Source organism: Miscanthus floridulus, chromosome 8 (genome assembly GCF_019320115.1).
Source record: "Miscanthus floridulus cultivar M001 chromosome 8, ASM1932011v1, whole genome shotgun sequence".
Classification (NCBI taxonomy): domain Eukaryota; kingdom Viridiplantae; phylum Streptophyta; class Magnoliopsida; order Poales; family Poaceae; genus Miscanthus; species Miscanthus floridulus.
The window spans coordinates 206,503,837-206,522,507 of record NC_089587.1 but is presented as its reverse complement, the minus strand read 5'-3'; the positions used below and the strand labels follow the sequence as shown (position 1 = coordinate 206,522,507).

At 42.3% G+C, this 18,671-nt stretch overlaps 2 protein-coding genes and 1 pseudogene across 2 annotated transcripts; 2 read left to right on the top strand and 1 right to left on the bottom strand.

The window, feature by feature from the left end:
* Positions 1-11,657, top strand: part of LOC136470543 (aspartyl protease APCB1-like) — an 18,540-nt pseudogene extending 6,883 nt beyond the window's left edge.
* A 23-nt stretch (positions 11,658-11,680) lies between these two features.
* LOC136474703 (aluminum-activated malate transporter 9-like) lies at positions 11,681-14,463 on the bottom strand. Its single transcript, XM_066472268.1, has 6 exons — positions 13,999-14,463; positions 13,297-13,434; positions 12,939-13,208; positions 12,692-12,831; positions 12,466-12,612; positions 11,681-12,387 (listed from the first exon to the last, which is right to left on the bottom strand). The coding sequence occupies exons 1-6, from the start codon at positions 14,375-14,377 to the stop codon at positions 11,695-11,697; spliced, it is 1,767 nt and encodes a 588-aa protein (XP_066328365.1). The 5' UTR covers positions 14,378-14,463; the 3' UTR covers positions 11,681-11,694.
* Positions 14,464-15,015: 552 nt separating this feature from the next.
* Positions 15,016-17,144, top strand: LOC136474702 (rRNA-processing protein fcf2-like). The gene is made up of 5 exons (XM_066472267.1): positions 15,016-15,412; positions 15,513-15,573; positions 15,970-16,044; positions 16,170-16,285; positions 16,765-17,144. The coding sequence occupies exons 1-5, from the start codon at positions 15,180-15,182 to the stop codon at positions 16,871-16,873; spliced, it is 594 nt and encodes a 197-aa protein (XP_066328364.1). The 5' UTR covers positions 15,016-15,179; the 3' UTR covers positions 16,874-17,144.
* The last annotated feature ends 1,527 nt before the right edge of the window (positions 17,145-18,671 follow it).

Here is an 18,671-nt window from a genome sequence, read left to right as displayed (position 1 = left end):
TATCCCTGAAGTCTCTTGTCCTAGTCTAGAGTGGTTTTGTTTTTTTAGTTAAAAAACAATAATTATTTGATAATGTTTTAAACCATGAAAATGTCTTCGGGCTTTTAAAAAATCAAGTGTTCTAGGGACAAACTAGGATACAAAAAAGATCCAAATAAAATATTTAGAGTTCATAAAAATATGCCTTGATGTTTTTTTAAAAAAGACTTAGCTCTAGGGAAATGAAAAATATCCAAAAAAAAGCTATAAAATTTTGAAACATTTTAATTGATATGTAAATGTGTTTTGAAAATTTTCATGGCAAAAACATAATATGCAACAACATGATTGCATTCAAAATTAATGTATGTCGCACCTAAGCTGGTTGCATCTCCTATTTTTATCATGCATAGTTTTTAAAACATGTTTGTACATTGATCAGAATGTTTTAGGAAATTTCTAGTTTTTTATATTTTTCCATTTTCCTATAGCTAAACCTATTTTTGAAGATTAAAAGATGTTTTCATGAGCTCTAAATATTTTATTTGGATTTTTCGTAACCTGATCAATCTCTATTTTTTAAAAAAAATTAAAAGCTTAGAATATTTAATATGATTAAAAAAACCTTATAAGCTATTTACCAAAAAAATAACTAAAAAGGACAAAACTGCATTCAAAACCACTCCAGATCAAAGGCAAGGTGGTAATTCGAATGGTTTTCGAAGTTCTAGGGATAATATGTCTGATTTTAAAGTTCAAGAAGAAGAAAAAAACTATGACGATAGTTCAGGAAGATAGAATAGACTTTTTCATGTTTTGTTTGATATCGCCAGATGGGCTCATGCAACTCGTGAGTAGAAAAGGGATTACGAGGGTGAGCGAACAATTTTGGTTTCGTCGAGGACTGCAGTGCATTGTTGTATAAATCTACCGGAAAATAAAGTGAATATAATAGGCCATTTCAATCTTTGTGTGTATCTTATATAGGTGGATGAGAAAACACAAAACTAAATATGTAACACGACAATTCTCATACCAAAACTGTCAGCCAGCCCCAAATTCTAGAACCTAATTCAATCATCCTTCTTTCCCATTGCCATCTAGGTAGCCGATGACCTAAAGCCTTGTGTAGTCCTTTGTCTGAAATTAAATCAACGTATAGACTTGTTTTAAATCAAACTTTATATTTAATTATTTTTACAAAAATATTGATATTTATGATATTACATTAGTATTATAGAGTTTTTATTCTATGGGGTTAGTTAAATTTAAGATAGTTTAATCATAGTGATTTTTAGAAATTGATTTATTTTGGTACGGCGTCGTTTGTTGATGGTTCTGAAGATGTCAATATGTCGGACCCGTTTGGATAGGACAAACATTTCAGTTTCTGATGAGAATCACCAGAATCACTTCCAAACGGTCTTTTCAACGAGTGATTCGAAACCGAAACGTATCACCGTTTCTACACACACATGCGAAACGGCTGGAGGCTAGTTTCGTATATATTCTCATCTCATTGCTTCTTTACTTTTTTTGGTTCATTTTTTCAGTTATTTCTTTTTTAGTACAACAAGTTAAAATAGTTTTTATTTAAGTTGTTCTCCATCCACAAAAAAAGTTTAGAATTTTTTTAACATATTTTTATTTAAATAATTTTTTTTTCAATCGGAATCCGGATGGTCAGCCAAATGATTTCATAAAGTGATTCCGATTTATCGTCAGAAACGTTTCTTGAAGAAATCAGGATATTAAACATTTCTGTGAGAATATGAAGCCCACCCATATGGCCGTCATCGGTTAGGTGTCCACGCGTGTCGAGACACCCCAGATCTGATGGGATCGCGCTTCTTGAATGGCTGCACGGCCTTACGCTACACGAAGCTACCACACAATTATACAATCACTGCTCCATGGAATTTCCGCCAAAGGTTGTTTTCAAGCGTAAGCTTATCCGTGTGGCACTGTGGCTAGTGGCTAACGTTGATTCACTTGCGGCAGCGTTGAACAAACAAAAGGCAACCAGAACTACTGTGAAACCTGCAAGCAGTGTGACTATGAAATTGAATACGCAGACCAAAGCTCCTCGATGGGTGTCCTTGCAGGGGATGATATGCATCTGATCGCAACCAATGGTGGAAGGGAAAAACTAGATTTTGTCTTTGGGTATGTTCAAACTGTTAAAACCTTAGGATGTATCTAGATGTAGATTAGTGGGTAAAAGATCTTACATTTGTGATAAATAAATCTTAGTTCATATAAACCTAGAAGATAGAGAGAAGCGGGAGAGAGGGGCGATAGGTTACCGACTATCAGAGGGTTTGGAGGAACTGCTGGAGCTGTCCATGGCGGTGGTGGTGCGGTCCGAGTCGGTAAAGGCGGTGGCGATGTAGCAGTGAACTGGTGCGGTACAGGGGTGGCATCGGGTCCCGGCAGTGAAGACAGTGGCGGCTTCCCATCACTAGGTGCGCTCCATGTCTCGATCGGGCTAGGGTTTTTTCGGTGGGCCACTGTAGCTTGGTTCAACCTCGTTAAGAGAGCCGTCGGCCCCCGCCTCTTTTTATAGTGCAGTGTGATGGGGGCCCACCAACCATGTAGGGTTGGGCGCCCCCGATCAGGACGCGGATCTAAGGGTCCAATTGGTCGTTGCCCCCTTGATCTCACCTTATGACTTAATCTCAACTTCCTTACTTTATCTTGTTCTCATTTCATCACAGATCAGTGCATAGAGCGTGCCTCATCGTCACGGTCAGTTGCCATTAGATTAAACAACTACAATACACCTCTCTGTTTGAAACAGATTCTCAATTAGGCCCTTATTATCCAGGAATCATAGGCTTTCCCTTAAACCCATGCCGGCTTAGTGTTCTCTGAACACGCTGGGTGGTAAGCCTTTTGTAAGCAGATCCACGAGTATCTTTTCTGTTCTTATATGCTCAAGACTAATTATATGATCTCGGACTTTGTCCTTCACAACATAATACTTTATGTTAATGTGTTTGGCAGCACCACTTGATTTATTGTTGTGAGTATAACATACTGCTGGATTATTATCGCAGTATAACTTGAGTGGTTTATGTATGTCATCTACCACTTTCAACCCGAGCATGAATTTCTTTAGCCAATTCACCTGCCCTGTGGCCTCATAACATGCTACAAACTCGGCACACATTGTGGACGATGTAGTGATGGTTTGCTTTGAGCTTTTCCACGATATAACTCCTCCTGCGAGAGTGAATATGTATCCTGACGTGGATTTTCTGTCATCTCCCCCATAATCAGAATCTGTATATCCCTCTATGTGCAGGGAATCTGATCTTCTGTACGTTAGCATGAGACCCTTCGTACCTTGCAGGTAACGTAAAACTTTCTTTACTAATTTTTAGTGTTCTATTCCTTGATTACTCTGATATCTGCCAAGTAACCCGGTAACAAATGCTAAGTCAGGACGAGTACATATTTGAGCATACTGTAAACTTCCGACAGATGAACTATATGAAACCACTTTCATTTGATTGATCTCATATTGGTTCCTAGGACATTGAAATTCTCCATATCTGTCACCCTTGACTATGGGAGCAGGTGAAAACTTACAATTTTATATACTGTATTTTTTTAGAATTTTTTCTAAGTATGCCTTTTATGATAATCCTAAAATCCTCTTTTCTCTATCTCGGTGAATCTCTATTCTTAGGACGAATGAAGCTTCACCGAGATCCTTCATATCAAATTTCGAGGACAAAAACTTCTTTATTTCTAGTAGTAGATTAGCATCACTGTTAGCGAGCAAGATGTCATCCACATACAAGACTAGAAAAATATATTTCTCATTCTTGAACTTTGCATAAATGCAATTATCCTTTATATTTTCTTGAAATCCAAAAATTCTTATTGTACTATCAAACTTCAAATACCACTGTCTTGAAGCTTGTTTTAATACGTAAATGAATTTTTTCAAGCGGCATCCTATACGTTTTTTTTCTTCTACAACAAAACCTTTTCGGTTGTGCCATGTAAATATTTTCCTCCAGATCCCCGTTTAGGAACGCCGTCTTTATATCCATCTAATGTAATTCTAAATCTTAATATGCTACAAGCGCCATTATAATTCTAAAAGAATCCTTACATGAGACTGGAGAAAATGTCTCATTATAATCTATCCCATCTCTTTGCATGAAGCCTTTCGCCACAAGTCGCGCTTTGAATCTTTCTATATTCCCTTTGGAGTCCAGTTTAGTTTTGTAGACCCATTTACAGCCTACTGTATTGGCTCCTTTAGAAATTGTTTCTAAGTCCCAAACACGGTTGGTTTTTATTGATTTCATTTCATCTTCCATGGCTTCAAGACACTTGGATGAGTGAGCGCTTCTCATGGCTTCTTCAAATGAGGTGGGATCATCCTTCATTTAAAATTCCTCACATTCATAAACTTCGTAGTCATTAGGAATGGCTGATCTCCTAACTCCTTGAGACCTTCTAGGGGTCTCGTTAGATGACGATTGTTCTATATGAGGTTGTTGTTGCTTTTCATCATATATGACAACGGGTTCTTGGGGATCCTAAAGGACATGTTCCTCATGTTCATTCATTGTTGCCATAGAAGAACTAACAACAAGTGTTGTTACTACAGTGTCTTGCATTGTTGGTACAGCAACAATAGGTAGCGTGAAGAATGGCTCCTGAACCATAGGAGCGGGCACGTATACCCTCTTCTCTTCAAAACTAATTTCACGTGCTACCATGCTCCCCCTTATCATATCTTCCTCCAAGAAGACACCATGTCTTGTTTCTATAAACTTCGTTTATCTGTCAGGACAATAGAAGCGATAACCTTTTGACTTTTTTGGATAGCCAATGAAATGGGAACTGACTGTCTTGGAGTCCAGCTTTCCTATGTTTGGGCTAAATACTTTTGTCTCAGCTGGACAACCCCACACACATAAATAGTTTAGTGAGGGTTTCTTTCCTGTCCATAACTCATACGGTGTTTTGGGCACCATCTTACTTGGCACTCGATTGAGAATATGAATGGCAGTTTTCAACGTCTCCATCCATAAACTTATCGGTAAAGAAGAGTAACTTATCAAGCTTCTCACCATATCCATTAAGGTACGGTTGCGTCTTTCAGCTACTCCATTCTGCTGAGGCTCGTCCGGTGTAGAATACTAGGCTACTATACCATTTTTCTATAAGAACCTTGCAATGGGTACAGGAACTTGGCCATATGGAGTGTGTCGACCGTAGTACTCTTCCCCACGGTCGGACCTTACTACCTTAATCTTTAAGTTATGCTGATTTTCTACTTTAGCCTTGAATATTTTAAATGTATCCAATACTTCCGATCTTTCCTTAATTGGATAAATATAGCCAAAATGAGAATAGTCATCTGTGAATGTTATAAATAAATCATAACCATCCACACTCTTCACAGGAAAAGGACCATAGGATGTCTGTGTGAACTATTTCTAAAATTCATGCGCTTCGTTTGGTATCTTTCTTTATTTTCTTAATGTACTTTCCTTTTATGCAACCTATATATTGTTCTAAATCTAAAAATTCTAAAGACGAAAGAATTGATTTCTTAATCAATCTCTCTATTCTCGCCATCAAAATATGGCCTAAACGACAGTGCCATAATTTCAAAGATACATTATGCACTCTCTTCCGCTTATTTGTTGCATTCATAGATGAAGAGGCATTCTCATTCTCAATACTTACATCATTCACATTCTCAGAAAAGTGATAATAAATAAAGCTTGTCTTGTCGGAATGCAAGACCAACACACTTATTATTAATCACAATCCTACATTTGCCATTACCAAAATGGCAATCATATCCATCATCATCTAAACGTGAAACACTTATTAAGTTTCTTCGCAAAGAGGGTACATAAAGAATATCTGAAAGCTACAGTCTAAAATCATCATCTAATTCTAGAGATAGATCTCCAATGGTTTCAACTTCAGCTACAACTCCATTTGCAACTTTAATTCTTCTTTCTCCTCTTTGCAGGGTCCTCCTTGTACGGAATCCCTGTAATGAATTTGCAACATAAACAGTTGCACCTGAATCAATTCACCAAGTAGATTTTACATAACTTAAATACAAGGATTTATCTATGAATGTAATGAAATTATTACCTCTCTTCAGAAGGTTCTTTAGGAAGTCTGGATAGTCCCTCTAGTAGTGTCTATGCTTCTTGCACCATTTGCACTGATCCTTCTCAACTTGAGTATTGTTGTTCTTTAGATGGCGGTCATTTTGAGGGGCTTTCCCTTGAGGTTTGTAATTCTTATTGAAGTTCTTCTTCTGGTTGTCCTTCACAAGGTTAGCAGAGTCACCCTGTAAGGATTTCAGCCTCTCCTCTTCTTAAACACACATTGCGATGAGCTTCTCTATATCCCACTTATCGAGCTGCATGTTGTAATTAACAACAAATGTTTCATATTCCTTTGGCAAGGAAGCAAAAACCAAATGAATTAGGAACTCATCTTTGAGCCCCAAATCCATTGACTTGAGCTTGGATGCAGTGTTGCTCATCTTCAATATGTGTTCTCTCATACCACTACCAGAGTATTTCTCATTAAATAATTTCTTTATTAAGGTGCTTGCATAAGCCTTTGAAGAGCCAGTAAACTAACTCTCCACTTTCTTAAGATACTCGGTGGCGGTATCATAATCTTGGATTGATCCCCTTCTAGCATCTGAGATAGTGGACTTGGCTACCACCAAGCACTTGCGGCTCGAGATGTCCCATTTCTTCCGATCAAGATCGTATTTCATTTTAACTTCTGCATGATCTCGATTTCGAGCATTGAAATCAACATCAATCTCATTTTCTATCCTCACCGGGTCCTCTGGCTCAGTAGGACACGGAGAGGTAAGTGCTAAGTCATTCTCGGACAGTGCAAGTGCGAGCTCATACTTCTCTCGTCATACTCTGTAATTGCCCCTTCAAGAGGCGGAATATGCGAGATAAAAGCCATTGGGTTAAGTCTTGAAAAACAGTGTCAGAGAAAGTGAGAAAACATAACAAAATCATTGCATGCCTTAATTTAACGTTGGTCAAAATTAAAACATACAACTTCTTCTACATTAATTCTACATCATCGTTGGGCAGAAAATAGAATTAATGCATAAACTCATAAATCAAACATTTATAATGTTGCTATCAACAACTTTGGTAAAAAAATAGCAAAATCATAAATTTACTGAAAATTATAACTCCTCAAAATTAAATCCTCCCGTTGGTTCGAATTTAATTAGAAGATCATAAACATCATAATTCACAGCGGAAACATGAAAATTACTTTATCTACTTTTCAGAAGAGTTTTACTGTACTAATCTACCATATGAAAAAATTATCATGTTGGTTCAAATTTTTACAGAGATTGAAACTGGACAAAAAAAACCATCAAAATTTCCTTCTGAAAATGAATAAAACATAAACCCGTAGTTCACTGTTCATTTGGCCCAGACTACAAAACGGCCTGGCCTGCTCTGCTCTCGCGCGCGCTGCGCCTTCCCAGGCCACAACCTGGGCCTGGGCCGACAAAGCCGCCCGCCACGCGCTCCTGCCTGGGCCGAATGCTGGCCCAATCAATCTGAGGCGTCCACTTTGATCCGATGGCCGAGCGACGATGTCGCTAGATCAACCCCCTCCCCCCCGCCGTGGCTGCCCCCCTAAAAACCATAGACATTTCTTCCTTCCTCATCTTACTTCCTCCTCAGCGTCGCGTCGAGTGAGACAGCAGCGGTGGCAGCCACTAGTGGCGACCGGAGGAGGGAGTGGCGGCGCCGCCTCAGCACCTCTCGCCGGTGCACGCGTGTGGCAGGAGCCGCACGCGGCGCCATCGAGTGGCACCGCTGTGGTGCCCATTTGGCCAGGCCGCGTGCTGGTGCACACTACGCGACGGAGTGCTAGCGAGCCAGCGGCTCTGCCCTTTCTGCCCGTGCGACGGCGGGGAAAAACCCAGGTAGGATCATTCCTCTCCATCCTTCTTTCTACTAGGGTTAGGGTTAGGATTTTGAAACTGAAATCGATTCGAATCCTCTCCTTCTTAATGCTTCTACTGTACTACCCCAAACTAGATCTACAGCTAGATCCGGCGAAAAGATACCATTGTTAAAACCCTAGGATACATCTAGGTGTAGATCAGTGGGTAAAAGACCTTACATTCGTGATAAATAAGTCCTAGTTCATATAAACCTAGAAGATAGAGAGAAGAGGGGGAGAGGGGTGATAGGTTACCGACCATCAGAGGGTTTGGAGGAACTGCTGGAGCCGTCCATGGCGATGGCGGTGGTGCGGTCCTAGTCGATGAAGGTGGTGGCGATGTAGCAGTGAAGTGGTGCGGTACAGGGGCGGCGTCGGGTCCCGACAGTGAAGACGGTGGCGGCTTCCCGTCACTGGCTGCGCTCTCTGTCTCGATCGGGCTAGGGTTTTTTCGGTGGGCCACTGTAGCTCAGTTCAACCTCGTTAAGAGAGCTGCCGGCCCCCACCTCTCTTTATAGTGCAGTGTGACGGGGGCCCACCAACCATGTAGGGTTAGGCGCCCCCGATCAGGGCGCGGATCCAAGGGTCCAATTAGCCGTTGGGCCAATTGGTTGGAGATCATCTAACACAAACCTTTCAGAAGCAGATCTCTTTTATATGTATGATGTATTGGAAAGGCAAAATAGCCGAATTCGTCCCTGAACTATCGCGCTGGGCTCAATTTCGTCCCTCAACTACGAAAACGTCCGATTCAGTCCCTGGACTATCGTACTGGGCTCAATTTCGTCCCTCAACTACGAAAACGTCCGATTCAGTCCCTAAACTATCGTGCTGGGCTCAATTTCGTCCCTCAACTATAAAACTGTCCGATTCAGTCCCTGAACTATCGTGTTGGGCTCAATTTCAAATTTAACACAATTGCTTTTTTATTTTTAAATCTAACCGGGTTAATATACTGCTAAAACTTGGTTTTTTTTTCTGAGCATCTTAAAGACCTCAAATTAAAAAACTCAAAACTAGAACGTTGTAGATCTCATCGAGAACTACAATTTTTATATATAAAGTATCTCCATTTGACCCCATATACGAGAGATACGATTTTTCCAATGCGATAAGCACGTGTACGCGATTAGTATACTGTTAAAACATTATTTAATTTTTTTGAGCATCTTAATGACCTCAAATTAAAAAACTCAAAACTACAAAGTTGTAGATCTCGTCGAGAGCTACAATTTTCATATAAAAATCATCTTCATCCAAGACCGTATAAAAACATCTTAATGTATCTTTTTTAATATAAAGATGATTTATTAAAAAAGATACATTAAGATGCTTTTATATGGTCTTGGATGAAGATGATTTTTATATGAAAATTGTAGCTCTCGACGAGATCTACAACTTTGTAGTTTTGAGTTTTTTAATTTGAGGTCATTAAGATGCTCAAAAAAATTAAATAATGTTTTAATAGTATACTAATCGCGTACCGTGCTTATCGCATTGGAAAAATCGTATCTCTCATATACGAGGTCAAATGGAGATACTTTATATATGAAAATTGTTGTTCTCGATGAGATCTATAACGTTCTAGTTTTGAGTTTTTTTAATTTGAGGTCTTTAAGATGCTCAGAAAAAAAAACAAACCAAGTTTTAGCAGTATATTAACCCGGTTAGATTTAAAAATAAAAAAGCAACTGTGTTAAATTTGAAATTGAGCCCAGCACGATAGTTCAGGGACTGAATCGGACGGTTTTATAGTTGAGGGACGAAATTGAGTCCAGCACGATAGTTCAGGGACTGAATCGGACGTTTTCGTAGTTGAGGGACGAAATTGAGCCCAGTACGATAGTTCAGGGACTGAATCGGACGTTTTCGTAGCTGAGGGACGAAATTGAGCCCAGCACGATAGTTCAGGGACGAATTTGGCTATTTTACCTATTGGAAAAGTATGATGTCAGATGATTTAACTTTTGTTGTCTATGGTCTAGGTGTGCATATGATGAGCAAGTCCAGCTTTTGTCCTCACCAACAAAGACCGATGGGATCCTTGGACTTAGCAATGCGGCGATAAGCCTTCCCAGTCAGCTGGCAAGTCACGGGATTATTTCCAACATTGTCGGCCATTGTTTCCCTAGAGAGCAAGGTGGTAAAGGATATATGTTTCTGGGAGATGATTATGTACCTAGATGGGGAATAACATGGACTTCTATCCGAAGTGGTCCAGAGTAAGTCTTATCATGTTTCTTTGAAAATGTAATTGCATGTATTGCCATCTCCCTTTTGGATCATATATTTTGGCTGAATTGCCTTGTCTTTTGTTGCAACTATCCTAGAAGATCATAGAAAAGTTTATCCCATTTTCTTTCGTTACTCGTTAGTCACGACCTTTTCTCTTTTCTTTTCTCCAAATTTCCAGTAACTTATATCACACAGAAGCCTACCATGTAAAATATGGGGATCAGCAACTCCGGGTGCGTGAGCAGGCAGGAAACGCTGTTCAAGTAATTTTTGACAGTGGAAGCTCCTATACGTACCTCCCAAATGAAATATATGAAAACCTTGTTGCAGCAGTGAGTATTGCTAGCGCTTGTTCATTGGGATGAATATTCAAAATCGTCTTGCTAACTTTCTTTTGTTCACAGATCAAATATGCGTCTCCGGGCTTTGTCCAAGACAGCTCAGATCGGACATTACCTTTATGCTGGAAAGCTGATTTCCCTGTGAGGTAAAATAATAATGGAACTATTAGTACTGTCTCTTTAGAGAGGGAGTTATCAGGCAACTATGCCACTAGATAGACTACCTGTCCTTAACATTACTTTCTTCGCCAGGTATCTGGAAGATGTCAAGCAGTTCTTCAAGCCCTTGAACCTTCACTTTGGGAAGAAATGGCTTTTCATGTCTAAAATATTCACTATTTCTCCTGAGGATTACTTGATTATTAGTGTGAGTTTCTTTTGGCATTCACATCCTAGATTACTGTTTATTCTTCTATCATATATATGTCAACATTTCTAAGCTGAGTCATATGGTGACATTTATGTATATATGTTCTTTTTCTTGGTGGACCTTTTCCAGGATAAAGGAAATGTCTGGTCTTGGGCTTCTCAATGGGACAGAGATTAATCATGGGTCAACTATCATAGTGGGAGGTATAAATGACCTTCCTTCAATCCTTCTTCATTTTAACACCTGGATTTTAGTGTTACCCATTGAATAAACCCAGCAGTATAGCGAAAATGTGTTGATATTGCCAAACTTCAACCAAAACCTTTCTGTTTTCTGTAGATGTTTCTCTGCGCGGCAAGTTAGTTGTGTATGACAATCAACGGGGAGGCGGGCAAATTCAGACTGCACCAAACCGCAATCACAAAAGGGCTTTCCCTTCTTCCTCTGACGAGCATCCCCGCTGGCAATAATACATGTGTAAAGCTTAAATTGTGAACGCCGTTGGTATTCTAGAATTCGTTATTAAGTAGAACCTGCCGTTGTGTATCGTATATCGTTCCATGGGAACTGTCAGAAATCCCCCACTCTGTGTTGTACTCGTCTGTAATGTGTATACTGCGTTGTACACTTGTATTATGTATATACACTGTCTCCTCTACATGGAGTTTTTGTAGATTAGTTACATTATGAACATTTTCGACCTAAGTTGGCTACTGTACACATTTGACCATCCATTCAATACTGGGTGGTTTTTTTTTTTAATCATCTGCGTCACTTCAACCGAAAAAAGTCATGTATTCTAGCTAAAACCCCAGGAGGCTCCCTGCTGATTGTCGAAGGTTCCTCCACAGGGTCCTTGAAGTTAGCTTTGTCACCCAACTCCTCAAATGCATCAACAAGATTCTGGAGCCGGGCAACAAACTCAATGAGGAGCGATGCGAATGTGGCCAGCGACAAGGCGCTTGCGCTCTCGTAAGTTCTTGATTCTCCACTTTCAAATGGAAAGCTTGGATGGAAAGATTGTCGGACAGGCCATGATGATTGCGCCTTATATGAATCGACTATCATTGATCCTGAATCATATCTGCCGAGGACCGGATTTGAAGAATCGAATCTGCTCAGGAACGGGTTTGAAGCGAAGCTGTTTGATATGTGCATTGAATCGACAGCGGTGTTCTCGGGTGGTTCATCCTTGTCAGCAGCATTGGCACCATCATGAGTTTGTGCAGTTCCGGCATGCCTTGGAATGACTTCCCATCTTTCTGTATTGACGAGAAGGTATGACTTCTCATCAATCTTCTTTTGCAGCTCTTCAGCTGCAAAGTGCACTTCTGAAAGAATGTTTGGAGAGCTCAGTTTCGTCATCGTCTTGACTCTCTGCCCAAGTTCGCGCAGCACTTTAGCACCTTCTTGGCCCACTCTATGAAGCTCTGCACAGAAAACCTTTCTGCTCTCCGGTGGTGCCTAAAATTTGCAAGACAAAGTTAGCAAGGAAATCCGTGTGTTCAGTGGGTCATCTATTGCGGGATGAGATGCACAAACCTGAATCTCTGAAAGTATGCACCCATGCAATGCCATGACAGAGAATGAGCAATGCCTCAACGCACCACCAACTTTGGTGTAGTTCTTCCATGGATATTTCATCATCTTGTAAGGTCCATGCGGTGGCTCCCATATAGCAAATCCTAACTGCAAGGACAGGACATCGCACTTGCTAAAAAAATCAATAAAAATATTCGTAGATGATGCATTTGGAGAAATAACTGACCAAGGCTTCCTCCTGTGTTGATGCCTCAACAGCTTCCCTGTACCCGCTATAGACAGGATCATCATCAGATGCTTCATATGTGAGTATCTTGGATGGAATCCTTTCATATTCCATGCAGTTCAGATATCCATCAACACATCCTATAATGGAGAACATAATTGAATTTGATGTATTAGTAATATGTTAGAACAAATTATGGAGCCAGAAACACAAACCCTTTTGGTCATCCACTTCTTAATGCTCGTACCTTCTAAAGATTTTGCAACACCAGAAAAATTCTTGGCCACCAACGTGTGCAGATCCTCTCCTGCCCAGATTGGGTGTATGCCTATGTTGATGCCGAGACTGACAGCAGCACCAAGAGCGATCAACAGAAATCTACTTATAGCCGTAGCGGTGAATTTTCCCGTGTTGTACCCAGAGACCGTGATATAGCAGAAAGTCAGCAAGAACACACGAAATCCATACTCATATGGTTTCATCTTCGGGTGCAGCTTCGTCAAGGTGGCACAGAATGCTGGTAATCAGAATATTTGTTAGATGTGTTCAGATATCATAATATTATTATAAACTGAATGATTTCAGCAATAAATTTCAGTACTCACCAACTACAAAAGTGCTTATGATGAGTACCACCATGTCATATTTTCCCATTTGTGCTGCTAACTCAGCGACTGCTAGAGCAAGCCCCCCTGCAATAAGAGTACCCAATCCCCTGTTGAATCCTTTGCTCAAAGTTGCACCTGTTTAACATTAAAAAACCGAGTTGAGATTGAATGTGTATGACGATCCATGAGCAGTCCTGGTAAAAATAAATAAATAAAACATTTTTTTGAAAGTAATAAAATAAATAAATAAAACATGCCGTCATTCATGTGAGGGTTGTTCAGTTTGTTATCTGGTAAAGAAGGGTGCAAACAAAATAGATCCTATCTAGCAGCATTTAATTTTATATATATCAAGCATAACTGCATAGGTTAGCAAAGCCTCCAAGGGCTATCTGAAAATTTTGACATCAGTGTCTGCATTTCCATGGTCCTTTTTTTCCCTCATGATCTTTAATGTTGTTCACGATCTTGGTCTTGTGACTTGTCCAATTATTGGGACCATATTCCATCGATAGAATATGATAAAAGACATTTTTTCCTCACTTCCTTCATGGTGGGAATTTGATACGGCTCAGAGTCATGCACAGAGATTTCGAATTGACGGCGACGACGACGACGACTAACGGTTTTGGAAGAGAGAGAGAGAGAGAGAGAGAGAGGAAACATGGGTGATCGCAAGGCAAGGGAGCAGCAACGTACCGATGCTGAACTCGAAGACGACGACGACGGTGAGTATGGCCCACACAGAATGGCTGGCAATATCGCTGGGCTCGCGGAGGAAGACGAGCAGCGTGATGAGCGCGAGCGCCACGGCCACCTTCGCCGCGAACACGGGCTTCCGCGGGTCCTTGCGCGCGAACGCCCACATCTGCACGGCCAGCGCGCGCACCGCCTGGGCCGCCCGCCGCAGGCGGCCCACGATGCCCCTCGCGGAACCGTCATCCACCCCCCACGCCGCGTGCTCACCATCGGAGACGCCCCAGTCGAACGCGAACAGCGGCTCCCGCGCCCCGCGCTGGTCCAGCGTCGATCGCAGAGTCCCCAGCTGCGGCGGCAGGCCCGCCGGCAGCGCCCCCATTGCCTCGACAAGAGATCGCGCGGCGCGGCGCGGGGCGTGGCTTAATTTCTCCGGCCTCGCGACGACGTACGCTCCTACGCGGCGCGCAGTTAGGTCCGGTATGATTCGATCGATACGATGCGCGCGCATCGATCGGAGGAGGGGAGTTCGGGAGCTCCTGTTTTATCGGAAGTTAGTTTCGTTTCAGGTGGTTCGGGAGCCCGACTCCTGGTCGTGGAGTCGCGTGCGTTTCCTTTCCGAATCGTAGCCGTAGGAATTGGCCAGCAGCGAGCAGCCGAGCACCAGCGATGGCGAGGCGCGGCCTCAAGCGAATATTGCGTCCCTCCACACGGGAACGGAGGCTCTCAGCTCTGGTTTTTTATATTGGGGTGATCTGAACTCTGATGAAGCCGTGGTGACGAAGTCCGTTGCCGACTCGCCATGTGGCACACGACGGCATCGCTCGGGACTCGGATCACACACACACAAAAAAAATAGAGATGGGGCTAAAAAAGAAACAGCGATGCTCGCATCTGAGTTAGCCCATTACGACCCGTTAAATTTTCTTGGCCCGCGAAAACTCTGAAATGACGGCCCACAATGACCGAGCCTGCTAACCTCCTGCCCTAGTGCTCCCCTCCTCTCTCTCTGTCTCCCAGGCACTCCCAGCCCCTTTGCCTTCCTCCCACCGTCCCACGGCCGCCACGCCGCCGCGCTGCTTCTCTTTACTGTCCCACCTCCAACCCTGCCGCCGCGGCGGATTAATCCAATACCAGGGCGAGAGACGTGATAAGTTTCTGAACTTGCAGCGCTAGGGCCAGCGATGTCGGAGACGGCGGCGCCGATCGGCCTGTCATGGGCGCCCAAGCTTCCTTCATTTGCAACGACCAGCGGCAGCAGCAAGAGCGACCAGGCGCCGAATCCGAGCACCGCGCAGGGGTCGCTCTGGAAGCCCGCGAGCGAACTCGTGGACGGGTTGTTCGTGCCCCCGAGGGACCCTAGGCAGCTGAATAAGCTGGCCAGGAAGAACGTCAAGGACACCACTGGCAAGGGCTGGTGAGTTTACCTTGGAATCCACCCTAGCTCTCTTGATTGGTTGCTGCCGCATGGTAGGGCTTATGTGCGAACGTTTATGCTTTGCTGCTGTATTTCTCAGGTTCGACATGCCAGCGCCGACCATCACTCCCGAGTTGAAGAAGGATCTAGAGATTTTGCAGGTGTGGTGTTACTTCTGATTCAGTAACCTTACTAGCAGTAGGATGCCGTAGTGGCCTGTAAAACGGATAATATGCTGTCAAGAATTTCTGGACTAACGTTGATAAAGCAAGCAAAACATGTTTGTGCAGCTGCTATTGCATCAGTGTGTAGTAGGGCGAACACAGAGAGCAGGTTACTGCAACAACCTGACAGTGTTACCATCTGATTGAAGCTATTTTACTTTTTTACGAAAAAAGAATCTGAATTGTTTCACTTGAGATTCAGGATACCATGTAAATTGTAATGCACAGTGTTGGATGTGCCTGTCTCTACTCAATTGGTATTGTGTGTTTAGTGCTTCTGGTTTGTCCTTTGGGATGCTTATGTGATAATATGTTTGCCATCTGTTTTTGCAGCTGAGGCATGTAATTGACCCAAAAAGGCACTTCAAGCGGGCAGGAAAGTCCAAGGCCCTTCCCAAGTACTTCCAAGTAAGTAGCCTAATCACCATCAGGCAGAGTTATTCAGCATTTTTTTTTATCATCCTAATCTGTGGAAAGCTTTATCTATCTCTTCTGTAGCTGATGTGTACTGAACATTTCAATGTTGGCTTTAGGTCGGTACGGTTGTTGAGCCTGCATCTGAGTTCTACTCAAGTAGGCTGAAAAATAGGGAACGCAAGGCAACATTGGTCGACGAGCTGTTATCAGATCAATCTCTTAAGAGCTACAGGTATGCTCATCATACTTTTGCTGTTTTGCATGTACGTTAATGGACAGTGACTCTTTTTTTCAGTGCAAGATTTTTCTGTATCTATTAAATATGGTCTTTCGGATCACTAGCAATTCATGAAATTTAGTTATCTAGCATTAACTGGAAACATTGTATGTAGGGATAGTTGTAACCCGTTAAACCCATTTTAGGTATACACATCAGAGCCCTGTAATTATTATGTTGATTGGACTCTGAAACAAGGCTCCAGTGCACAGAAATTCAGAACGGTATCCTAGTTTCAAGAATCAATTTCCTTGTTCCATTTAGAGTCCAGAGCATGTTACCTTAGCCCTTTTCCCCATCTTTGATCATTCAAATGACCCCAAAATGAGAACAGAATAAACTGATATTGTGCCAGATCTTTTCCATAGCTAGTGCTTTCTTTTTCTTTTTTTCATCTGAAATTGAATGTGGCATTGATCTCCAATGAAATGCAGGATGCGCAAGGTACGTGAAATTCAGGAGATCCGTACACCAGGAGGCAATCAAAAGTGGAAGAACAAGGGCAAGAAAACACTTAAGAGGGCGAAGGATAGGAGAAAATGAGATTGGTGTGCTAGCTTTGTGCTCCGGTTGTGAGAGAAGAGATTGGACAAGTGAACCAAGGACAAGTTGCTCTAGACGTCTAGTACTTTCTATCAACTTTGCAGTATAGATTGTGGTTCCAGTGTAGTGGTGAACTTCAGTAACATGACGAATTGATTTTTCAGTTCTAAATATTTTAAAATGTTGCTGTAACACTGGAATTCAGAAATGTCGGTTGGTAGACTTTTCAAGTTAGCTTCATATATTGAGAAGCACGAGCTCTGCTCATTTTTTCTTGCTGTGCTGTGTCTGCTTATGATCACATCTGCAGTTTTGCTTTTCTCTTTGCTTCCGAGAGTCCATCTGGCGCATAGATGTTACATGAATACATGGGAATGTTTTCACTTGGAAATTTTATTCCCACATGTTTGCATTCTCAGCAGTGTACTGATGATTTTAGATCCCCAATTCTTACCACTTTGTAATTGTAAGGGTTTCAGCTCTTGGTCCTTGGAGGTGACCAGTTCTGTCGCTTGGGAGCAGCATTGCCATCACCCCATCGGGACCGGGGTACATGATTGGAGCCGACCGGGTGAGACGGCGAACACGCGCGCTTGGCCCGAATTTTTTGTTTTTTTGGTCTTTTTTTAAAAAAAAAATCACAAATACGCTCTTGGAGATATGCTTTTAAAATCTGGACCCTTAGCTCGGCGTCATCGTTGGTGGCGCTGAGCTTACATGTCTCGGCGTCATAGATTTTGGTGCCTAGGTCTTGAACTCGGCGCAGACGTGGTGGTAACTTGGCACGCGTCGTAGATCTTAGCGCCGAGCTTGGCGCCGTGGTTATTGACGTCGAGAACGGCGCCAAGATCTATGGCGCCGAGGTGGTGTTTTAACCTGGCGCCCAACCTTCCTGCTCGAGCCTTCTTCCTCTTCTTTATCCTCCCTCTCGGGTTTTTTCCTCTCCCCACTTCGTCCTACCTCACGAATTGGCATATTGGATCTTAGAAACTTTGATTAGATCCTTCCTATTAGTCGGATTTTTCAACTTAATAATCGTCATTACTTAGGGTTTCATGCAATTTTAATATTTATATTATACAACCGTAGGATGTCAAGGCGTAGAAAAGCTACCAAACCAATGTAACCTCAGCGCACGTTATTATGATATGGGTTAATTGCTTTTGGTTCTTAGAACAAAAATGGCTAAATTGTAGTTATGGCCGGATGACCAAAAATGCCTTCGACCCCTTGCCTCTGCCTAGTGGTGTTCCACTGCCCATGTGCTTTTACGACGATCCTTGCAAGGTAGCCAAGTCCGATGAAGAGTACACGTATAGGCAGATGTATTGGATGTGTTTTAATTTTGCGTTTGAGCCTATACTTCGTCAGCGTCACATTAACAAGATGATAATGAATTGATGTTTGTGTCATATGACATCTTGCATGATTTTTTTGTTTTGTAACAATTGCATTTTTTGCAGACCCCTCCATCGCTCTATGATTTTGAGCAGTGGATCCACACTGAGATCAAGCCTGAAGACAAGGAATGAATGCAGAACTGTTGCGGTGGGAGGCAGAGGACAAGGAGATGATGGAGAAGAGACGTGGAGAGGAGGCTGCAAAAAAGGAGCACAAGGAAGAGGAGGAAAGGAGGTGTGTTGCTGCGTACAGGGAGGAGAGGGAGAAGAAGCTTGAGCGTGCACGCCGAGCGAAAGCAGCGATGGAGGAGAATCTCGATGCCCTGAAAAAGAAAAAGTGGCCTCGTTGCACTCAGTAGTCTTCATTACTTGCTAGTTCTATGGTTTATTCATGAACA

What these genes read in the sequence shown, in the direction of transcription:
- LOC136474702 (XM_066472267.1), top strand. Translation starts at nt 15,180, where the DNA reads ATGTCGGAGACGGCGGCGCCGATCGGCCTGTCATGGGCGCCCAAGCTT. An exon ending in GACACCACTGGCAAGGGCTG is followed by an intron (nt 15,413 to 15,512) that starts GTGAGTTTACCT and finishes TGTATTTCTCAG; the next exon opens with GTTCGACATGCCAGCGCCGA. An exon ending in CAATCTCTTAAGAGCTACAG is followed by an intron (nt 16,286 to 16,764) that starts GTATGCTCATCA and finishes AATGAAATGCAG; the next exon opens with GATGCGCAAGGTACGTGAAA.
- LOC136474703 (XM_066472268.1), bottom strand. Translation starts at nt 14,377, where the DNA reads ATGGGGGCGCTGCCGGCGGGCCTGCCGCCGCAGCTGGGGACTCTGCGA. An exon ending in CATAAGCACTTTTGTAGTTG is followed by an intron (nt 13,209 to 13,296) that starts GTGAGTACTGAA and finishes TCTGATTACCAG; the next exon opens with CATTCTGTGCCACCTTGACG. An exon ending in CAACACAGGAGGAAGCCTTG is followed by an intron (nt 12,613 to 12,691) that starts GTCAGTTATTTC and finishes CTGTCCTTGCAG; the next exon opens with TTAGGATTTGCTATATGGGA.